The sequence below is a fragment of the Tupaia chinensis genome, unplaced genomic scaffold (assembly GCF_000334495.1).
Source record: "Tupaia chinensis unplaced genomic scaffold, TupChi_1.0 Scaffold149131_1, whole genome shotgun sequence".
Lineage (NCBI taxonomy): Eukaryota > Metazoa > Chordata > Mammalia > Scandentia > Tupaiidae > Tupaia > Tupaia belangeri.
In genome coordinates, this window is record NW_006208977.1 from 844,158 (window position 1) to 854,121 (window position 9,964).

Sequence of the window (9,964 nt, forward strand, 5' to 3'; positions counted from 1 at the left end):
GAGTCCAGTCACTTTAATCACCACACCACCTGGTGGCCTGGCATGGGCCAGCTGTTAGGGACCAATTTGATAATATGCAACAAATGCTTATCCCAGGGCTTAGTACACACAGTAGGTGCTCCACAGATGGCAGGGATGTCTGCAGGAAAGGGCAGTCAGGCCTGGTCTTTGGGTGGGAAATGAGAGAGTTCGTCGCTCTTGGAGGGCTCCGCTATGACTCAATGGAAATGTGCTGCTCGAAAAGAAGCCACATCCCACGTGGAGACCCTGGGTCAAATCCTTCTAACAGAAGATAAAAAAGAAACAGTCGCAAATACAGACGCAGAAAGAATTCTTACCTCTTTCTCTTTGCAAAAGAAAAAAGAGTTAATAAGTTCATCAGGTAAAAAAGGCAGGGGCTTTGAAATTTACATATAGTGGAAAACATTTGCAGTGTTTTCTGAATCCTTTTCATCCTCTGCTTTGTAAGGATCATGTTCGTCTGGTTCTAGTCCCAGTGCCCTGTATCATAAATCCTTCGCTCTTCACTGGATGACACCCCTCAAGCTGGATCCAGATGACCCCAGACTGCCAGAGCCAATTCTAAGGCTCTCTAATTCACATTCCGTGATACATAGTGGATAGCTTGAAATAAAATCTCGTGAGAATATTTATGCTGCAGAAATTGGCCTATGCTAAGAACTAGGCCTTTCCCCACAGAACACTTCAACATATATGAACATCCCATCAATTAAAACAACTTCATTTCATTTAAAAGTGAAAAGGAAAGAGATTTTCCTTAAGCCCAAATCCCTCCTATTCTTAGTAGCCGAACCTCACCCCGTGTTGTCTCATGATGCCGTCTCTGTTCTATCACTCTGCTGTCAGATTTATTCTTCTGCCCTCTACATTATAGCTCTTGCCTCTGAGATGGGATTGAAATAATCTCGCCAAGAGCCTCTGTGACCTCCATGTTTCCTGATTCTATGAATCCCTTTTTGTTCTTGTCAAACATGTGTTCTTAGTGGTATTTGTGATTCAAAGGTTTTTCTTTTTTTCTCTCCTCAGCTGGTTCCTCTTTCTTGGTCCATTATGCTTGCTCCTCCTTCTTAATTAAACTTATAAATGTTGGGGTTCCTTGGGAGTTAGACATGAGCTTCTCAATTCCTTCCCATTTAAGCAGCATCTTGATATTGATAGTTCCCAAATGTTTATTAAAAACCAGAACTTTCTTCTGAGTCGTTTTTGCTTTTCATTGTTATGAGGCTAAATCTGCTCATCCTTCTGGATATATTTATTAAGACATCACAGAGAAAACTAGAACTTAACATGGTCAAAATGAAATTCTTGATTTTATCCCCCAGAAGAAACCTTTCCACTCCCAACACAACAACACAGAACCTTCCAACATGACACGGTACCTCGCAGCACAACACAGAACCTCCCAATACGACACAGAACCTCCCAGCACAACACAGAACCTCCCACCGTGCACCCCCAAGGCTTTCTCATATCAATATATGTTATTACCTCTCAATTATTCAGTCTGAAAACAGTAGTCATTTTTGATTTCTCCTCTTCCTTGTCACTGGAGACCCTGTGATGATTGGTGTTATTTGTCTATTTGACTGGACTAAGGGATGTCTGGGGAGTTGGTAAAGCATTATTTCTGGGTTTGTCTGGGAGGGTACTCCCAGAAAGGATTAGCGTTTGAATAAACAGACTGAGTAGGTATCCAATCCGCTGAGGGCCCTAGTAAAACAACACTGTGGAGAGAGCAAATATGTTTTCTTTTCTTGAGACATCCATCTTCTGCTGGAGTTCCTACTTTTCAGAACTTCACACTCTGGGATTTACACCATTAGGTGCCCTGGTTCTCAGGCCTTCGGAATCAGACTGAATTACACTGCTGGGTTTTCTGATTTTCCAGCTTGCAAGAAGGTGTGTCATGAAGTTTCTTGGGCTCCATAATCTCATGAGCAAATTCCCACAATGAATCTCCTCTTACTAATTTATATATCCTATTGGCTCTGTTTCTTTGGAAAACCCTAACACTTCTCTTAGCTGACCTATCATCAAATCCCATCTGTTCTATTTCCAATTCCCTTCTCTTTTGTTTTCCAAATCTACTGATGCCACATTAGTCTAGACCCCTGTCTTGCCTAGAGTGCCATAATTCTTTCCTTCCCTCTCTTCCATTCTCACTGTCTTCCTCTACCATTTGGCATGCTTCCTCCTACCACTGTGCTTTTGTACATGCTGTTTTCTCTAACTGGAATGTGTATCCCTATCCTCTTCACCTGAAATAATATTTTGGATATACTGTATTAAAATATGCTTTTTTTTTTTTGAAGTAGATTGAAGCAGTGATTTTTAAAACAAAGAAAGCAGAACTAGAACATCTTAAATTTTTAATCCTTTCTTTACAGGTTACCTAGACCACTTTTGATTAATAAAACTGTAGAAAGTTAGTAACTGCCACAAGCGAATGCCAGGTGGTGGCACATGTCAGTTTTCCACAGAGTCCTGCTTTGCGGGGTGTCTGATGCACTGCTTGGGGTCTCTGCTCACACTTGCTGGGATCAATCATGGCAGATTTTAGTCCACAGTTCGCTTTTCCCCTTATTTCTTTGTAAACTCTTCAGCGTTCTTACAGAATTTTTTACGGTCCTTAGAGTATTCTTCAGTTAGGTCAGCCCGGAGTGGGTGCTCGGGCTGGGGGTCATTCACCAGTGCTATGAGGGACTGGATTACTTGGTCGGTTTTGGTGGCTGGCTTCCAGTTTTCAGCACTAATTACTGGCAGACAGACCTGCCCCTTTTCATCGATGTTCGGGTGATAGATCTTTGTTTTAAATGTGATCTTCGGTGGTTTGAATGGGTACTCTGCTGGAAAGTTGATTTCGATTCTGAAGGCCCCCTTGTCATATGGAGGGTTGTCAGGAACAATAAGCCCTTGCCAAGTCAATAAATTAGCTTCATCAACCTGGATGTTACAGAAGTTTTTCATTCCACATTTGCGGATTTCTTCAAGTTCCTTCATCAGCCTCCTGCTAGCCGCCATCTTGGATCTGGTGCTGCTGCTTTCCCAGAATGCATCCTAAAATATGCTTTTAAAATTAATTTTACCTGTTCCTTTGTACTATGCTTAACACAGCTACTAGAAACTTAAAATTGACATCAATTACATGTATCTGTGGCTCACATTTTCTTTCTGTGGGATGGAACTGTCTTAAATGTTGCCCGAAATATCTTACTCATCTTCCAGATCACTCAGCTGAATTGCCACTTTCTTGCAGAAGTCTTTCCTGATATCTTGACTAAGGTAGGTTCTTCTTTTAGACTTTCTTATATCACTAAACTATTTGCAAATTTTTAATTGTGGCTGCATTTTTATCAATGCACTATTATCTGCCTTTCCCATAGATTGTGAGAATCAGGAGGGATGCAAAAGTTCCTTTAGATTTTAGTACCTTGTACAGAGCATAGCACAGAGAAGAGATTCAATACATATTTGTTGAATGAGTGAATAGTACTGTCATTAATAACACAAGTGTCAAGCTCACGAGAAGAAGACACTCTCTGTGCCAGTCTTGATCAGAAGAGTTAGACAACCCACAAATTTCAAGACCTCCCTTCTAAGGCCTCCATCAACACGTGAGCAAGCTTGGTGGAAGTGACTGTAATGAGTAATACGCTCTTCAAATCCCACTGCTCAAGAATAGAGGAATGTCTGCAGAAAGGAGCGCCCTGCATGGAAGTCCTACCTCCAGAGGGATCATCTGTTTCTATGAGTGCATTTATAAACCTTGACTCCTTGGACAAAAAACAACAAAAACATTAGATTCTCAGCATTCTCAACACAGACTATAAAGCACATCTACTTTTAATGGCGATGTTATTCAAGACCCAGTTTTATAGTCTTGGTTTATCTGTTTAAACTCCATTCAGGTGTAAATTGATCTTATTACAGTAGAGCTTCTTTGACCTCAGCTGCAACTTAAATTGTATCTCATTATAAATCAACCGTACTTTCATTCATGCTACCTCTTCCCGAATAGCCTTATTTACATCATCACAGCAGGTTTTCTAGAAATTGATCCCAAAGCTTCTATTAGCTACCTTCTAGGCACTTCTTTTTCTGAGTTCTTCTTTTTAAATTCTGCATGGTAGTATCCTGTGGAGCAAATTTCAACCTCTTAACCTCTTGATCAAGTTAGTGCTTTTACTAAAAAGCACATCCAATTTTAAACCAATCGAGATGTGAGATTTCCATAATACTTCAACTTCTTTCACTTCTTAGTCTCTTTTGAATTGCATTTTTTTTCTTTCAAGATTTCAGTATTCTTATCAGAAGCAACTGATAAGAAGTCAAAAGAATAGTAATAAAAATTTTTATCTCCCACAGGCGGAAAGGTATGGGACTTGCTAGAGCCTTGTAATTAGGATTAAGGAAAATCAAATGAGGGTCAACTAGAAAGGAAAGTTTTCCTGGAGATCAGAGAACGTTAATAAGTAAGACCACACTGAGGAAGCCATTTGTTGGAGAGGTTCAGAAATAACAGTGCTCTCCTAGAGCCAGTAGCCAGTTACATTATTTCATTGGCCTGCCACTATTTAATATTTAGCTAAATTGTATTTCTTTGCATCAGTTTTTTAGAAAGCTTTTTTTTTTTTTCTTTTTTTTTCCCTATAGGGCAGGTGGGCTTGCTGGAGAGACAGAAAGCAGAAAGTGAGAAATCACCCAAGAGGAGATGGCCACACCACAGTCCCTTCTCCATTCTCCTCTTGGATTTTGGGCATGCACGTACATGCACCTGGTGTGATTTTCAAGTCACCAGGCCCAAGACTCAAACTGCAGCTGACCATGTGAGAATCCAGTGCCTTAACCACTATTCCACCTGCTGGCCCCTAGTGTAATTTTTTTTGATTGAACCATCTTATCCATGCAAATAAATGGCATTTTTTGGCACCAGATTAGCCATTCATTGAGTTGTTACAATAGCCTTGAGTATTGTGTCACCAGTGTTTTGACCCAATGTTGGGATCGGCTAGTCACACTTGTTTTTGCATTTACACAGGCTCATACAATCTCCTCTGGTCCATCTGTGTCCCTCCCATTGGGAACTCAGGGCTGTTCCTGTCCATATCCACAATGAGCTAGATCGGCAATGAACAATGTAATTCTGTCCTTTCTGACTCTCTGGCAGTGATTACGGAGCTCCAGGGAATTTTTTGGTTTTACTTTCTGTCTCTTCCCAAAGGGCACTTGGGGAGTCATCTTTTGGTTCTGAATTAGAAAATCGTGACCTTTACTGGTAATGGCTAAGAAATTCAATCTTTATACGCTTTACACATAAATTAAGTGTTCGGATACAGATAGCTACACTAGGCATGCAATTTTGACCTAAGTGTTTATTGCTGATTTAGTTTTCACATCTAATGTAGACTTGCATGGATATCTGGTTCTTAAAATTGAGAGGTCTATAATCTGCATGTTGAGTTATCTTAACAAATGGTAGCTCATTCTTTTCAATTCGTTTGTTCAAAACAAAGCTTTGTTTGTTTGTTTGTTTGTTTTGTTTTAGAATGAGAAAAAGCCTTTGAGTCACTTTTCAACTCTGTGGATAAGCAGTCCCAACATGGGTTTGGAGCTTCTGGAGACCCTATTATCGAGTGATCCCTGCAATATGATAGGGTGGTCTTGGTAGCAGACTGTGAAAGAATTCACAAACTCACAAGGAAAGTCAATAGAGAATTCATTTAGTTTCTGACAGTGCAGAGGGGCCAGATGCAGAGCATTGCATTAGCACTGAAGGGTAGGGACAGAGAACTTTTATTGGGACTTAGGGAAAGGGAGCTATGGTTGGGTAATGAGGGTGATGTTGGGACAGGACATCTGTTGGTCTGTGGTTTGTTTTGTTGTTATCTCTGGATGTCATATCTGACTGCTATAGTCTGTCATGTGTTCTGTCTAGTTTTGGTGCCAACTGTTGACAGATGTTACAATCTCTATGTCTGAAGGCAAGAGCTTAGAAAATACAAGGCCGCTTATCTGTGATGAAGTCAAGAAAGGACCAGCTAAGTTGGGAAGAAAAAGGGAGGAGAAGAAAGACTGGAGGGGGAGAAAGAGAGGAGGAGAGAGCACCTGGGAGTTTCCAGTTAAAATATCCAAGGCACCAGTGAGACACTGAATGTTTTTCATCCCTAAGGTGCTTGGGGAACATTAAACTCTGTCACTGATGACATCTTATACAATTATTCTTTATCAGTGTGACCTTTTATTGTATTGGCAATTTTTTTTGTTTCGGTTTTTAAATCTGGTGATATATGTATATGGTAGAAAAGTCATGATGCATTTTTGCATAGGAAAAAAAGAAAAATATGACATGGTTTTTCTGACATATATATATAGTTTGTTATAGAGTATGTGTGCTCACTGGAGAGAGACAGAGAGAGCAAAGTGAGAAATTTTCTTTCATCCCTAGGATGGTCAAGCTGCAATCTCTCCTCCACTTCCTCTTGGGATCTGAAGCATGTGTGCATATGCAGCTGGTAAGTTTTTAAGCCGCCAGGTCTGGGACTCGAACTGTGCAGTTGGCCATATGGGGTCCAGTGCCTTAGCCTCCATTCCACCTGCTGGTCCAAGTCTGATGGTATCAATAACAGATTAGAACTACACTTTCCAATATGATAGCCACATGTGGCTACCAAGCCCTGGAAATGTGATTAGTCTGAATTGTGATGTGCTCGGAATGTAAAATACATTCACTGGATTGAAAGTTATTACAAAGAAAAGCTGAATTTCATAGAAAAAAAATTTATATTGTTGACATGTTGAAATAATATTTTGAGTGTATTGCATTAAGATGTACTTTAAAAATTAATTTCATCTGTTTCTTTTTACTATTTTTAATATAGCTACTTGAAGCTTAAAAATGACATCAGCCAAATGCATTTGTGGCTCACAGTTTGTTTCTGTTGGCCAAAAGTGCCTTAAACATTGCCTAAAATGTCTTCCAATTAATCACTCAGAGCCCTGAAAAATCAGAAGCTGTAAGTTACATGACAGCTTTGAAACAGATTAGTAGACTCATAGAAGACACATTCAGGTGTGTTTACATAAACCCTGCCAAACCTACCCCTCCAGGAGCACACGTGTGCTCAAGTCCGAACACCAGAGTTGAAGGGAGGGAGTGTGGTTCTTCTTTCTTTCAGCCTTCTTACAGAACTGGGCTGGTCCATACTCCCTAACCCTAACCTATTATACCTACAGACCCTACAAAAAATGGGAAAAGATTTGTGCTACTGTCCAGGTGACATGCATTGCCTATTTCTCAGACAACAGAGGGTGACAGGTTGCAATGTTGCACCTCTAGTGCTAATGCCTCCGTATCCTTCCTTCCTCGGAAATCCTATAATCAGACCCTTGTACCTCAAACTTTTAGATAAATCTCCAGGTTGGGTTCCTTGTGCTGGCTGTGGCAGGTGATAAATTTTGAAAACTCATCTGGTTTGGCTGGTTGGCCAAACCTTGTATTTTTTTTTTAAGGGGTTATTTATTTATTTAATTCTATTTGTTATTATTATTTTTAAATTTGACTAGACAGAGACAGAGAAAGAGAGAGAAAGAAAAAGTGAGAAAGCAAGCTGCCAGGTCCAGGACTTGAACCGTTGTTGGTCATGTGAGAATCCAGCACTCTTAACCACCAAGCCACCTGTTGCTCCCCCAAGCAAGCCTTGTATTTACTCAGTAAGCTGATAGTCATACTCTCATCCTTTAATCATTTGACGTTTTCAATCACTTCTGCAAAATACAAGTCAGACAGAACTGATGGATTGACAACCTCCATGGCTCAGTAGCACCTTGGGTAGAATAGAAGTTGAACCAAACACAGGGATTTAGAGTCTTGAAAATTCTGAGGTTCCAAAGCCCTCCAACCATAAGTGGCAAGATCATATATGAGGCAAAATCAGAGATGAGAGAGAGAGAGAATGATACAGGTAGGGAGAGGTTGTCCAAAGGTAGGTCAGAAGATACGGTGTGCGTGTCTTTCATTATCTCCAGCTTCTATTTTGAAAAAACAAAACGAAATCTTAATTATCCAGTCATTCAGAGAATAAATAGAATTGTGACTTATGCTTTACCATTAATATTACAGATTGTATAAACAGTAATGTCCCATTTTCTTTCTTTTTAAAAAAAGTTTATTATTTTCTCCATGAGCAAGAGCAAAAGCATGCCCATAGCATGCGTATGCCTGGTATAATCAGGGAAGTCTCTGGATATGAACCCAGAATCTTCCCATGTGAGTGAACCTCATGGACTATCACATTTTACTGCCTCACCATTGTCTGGCCCCAGCAATGTTAACTTTTCTGTTTGACTGGTGTAAACATTAACATTTTCTTTTCCTCTGGAACCTCAGAATATTATGGTAAACTGAAGGGCAACTTGCAATGTTGAGGGTTGGATATATTTACCTATCCACTCCACTGCACACTCATGGTAAAGCTAAAGTGTTGATCCATGAGGCAGTCAGAAACTTAGTACATAAATACAGGAGACCAACTGCTGTCAAAAGCCATTTTGCTATTGCCAAAAGCACCTTGAAGATGAGGTTATAGAAGAACTTCCTTTAGGCTGCGCTCTAAGGAGAGTCACTGGCAATGTGTCCATGTGCCGTCTTTCTAACTCAGAGAACCACTCTTCAGAGAGGCAGACTTGGGTAGTTTCTTGTTCTAAGTATTGCTTCCCACAGACACGTTTGATCTGAAGAGGGAGCAAATTTAATATGAATGCCTTGAAGAGAAAATAAATAGGGAAAATCAATGGTATCATTTTCACAGCCTCTCTTTTCCAACCATAACACTGTAGAAAGAATGGCAGTTAAAAGCCCTTCCTCCCAGGGACCTCCCAGATGCTGGGTCTCATTCTCTGCTTTGAGCTCAATTATGAGACCACAAAGACAGTTCTACCACAGGTCAAGGCTAGAAGGAGTCTTTCAGACCATATGATCTGATGAGTGTCCCTATGTCCAAGAGTTTCTGAGAAAAGCAAGGGTAGGGGGAATTTAAAGAGTCTCTTCTCAGACAAAGTTCATTAAGATGAGAAATTAGGGGGCCAGACACAAAGCTCTTTGAGGATAAGCCATACGGGAAGGTTTTGTTTTGTTTTTGTTTTTGTTTTTGCAAGAGAACAAGTGCCAGAGAGAGACAGAGAGAGTGAAGGAGAGGTAGAAAGCAATCCCTGATTGGGGCATAGTCGTGCTGCAATCCTTTGTCATCCATTTCTCCATACTGTTAGGATTTTGGGCAAGCATGCATGTGCTCCTACTGTGTTTTGCAAGTCACTGGACCCATGACTCAAGCCATGGCCAGTCGTATGACTGCCTGTGTCCTCTCCTAGCTGAACTCCATTAAGCTCTGTCATCAGTTAGTAAGTGCATAGGAAAATAGTCCAGGTTCGGTCATGTATTGCATAACTATGAGGATCTAGTCTGAGAAACTGTACAAACATCACAGAGGACACTCACACAAACCTAGACAGTTTAGCCTACTACACACCTTGGCTCTGTGGTGTAGGCTTTGCTCCTAGGCTCTAAACCTTTACCACATGTTATTGTACTGAGTCTTGTAGGCAATTTTAACACAATGGAAAGTATGTGTGTATCTAAACATGGAAGAGTTTCAGTTAAAAGTTGGCATGAAATAAAAAGGTTACACCCACATAGGGCATTTACCATGAATGGAGCTTACAGGATGAAATTGCTCTGTGTGTCAGTGAGTGAGTGGTGAGTGAATGTGAATGCCTAGGCCACTACTGTGCACTGCTACAGACTTCATAAACACTGCACACTTAGGCTGCACTACAGTTATAAAACCCATTTTTTCTTTAATAACAAATCATAATAAAAATAATAATTTCATCCTAGTAACTTTTTTATTTTATAAACTTTAACATTTAAAACTTTTTGACTCTTGTA

At 40.3% G+C, this 9,964-nt stretch overlaps 1 protein-coding gene across 1 annotated transcript; it reads right to left on the minus strand.

The window, feature by feature from the left end:
- Window positions 1-2,601: 2,601 nt before the first annotated feature.
- On the minus strand, window positions 2,602-3,070 carry LOC102484785 (ubiquitin-conjugating enzyme E2 L3). The gene has a single exon (XM_014585151.1). The coding sequence runs from the start codon at window positions 3,040-3,042 to the stop codon at window positions 2,602-2,604; it is 441 nt and encodes a 146-aa protein (XP_014440637.1). The 5' UTR covers window positions 3,043-3,070.
- Window positions 3,071-9,964: the final 6,894 nt, after the last annotated feature.

Bases quoted from the DNA above. Each gene is read 5' to 3' on its own strand.
- LOC102484785 (XM_014585151.1), bottom strand. From the start codon at position 3,042: ATGGCGGCTAGCAGGAGGCTGATGAAGGAACTTGAAGAAATCCGCAAA.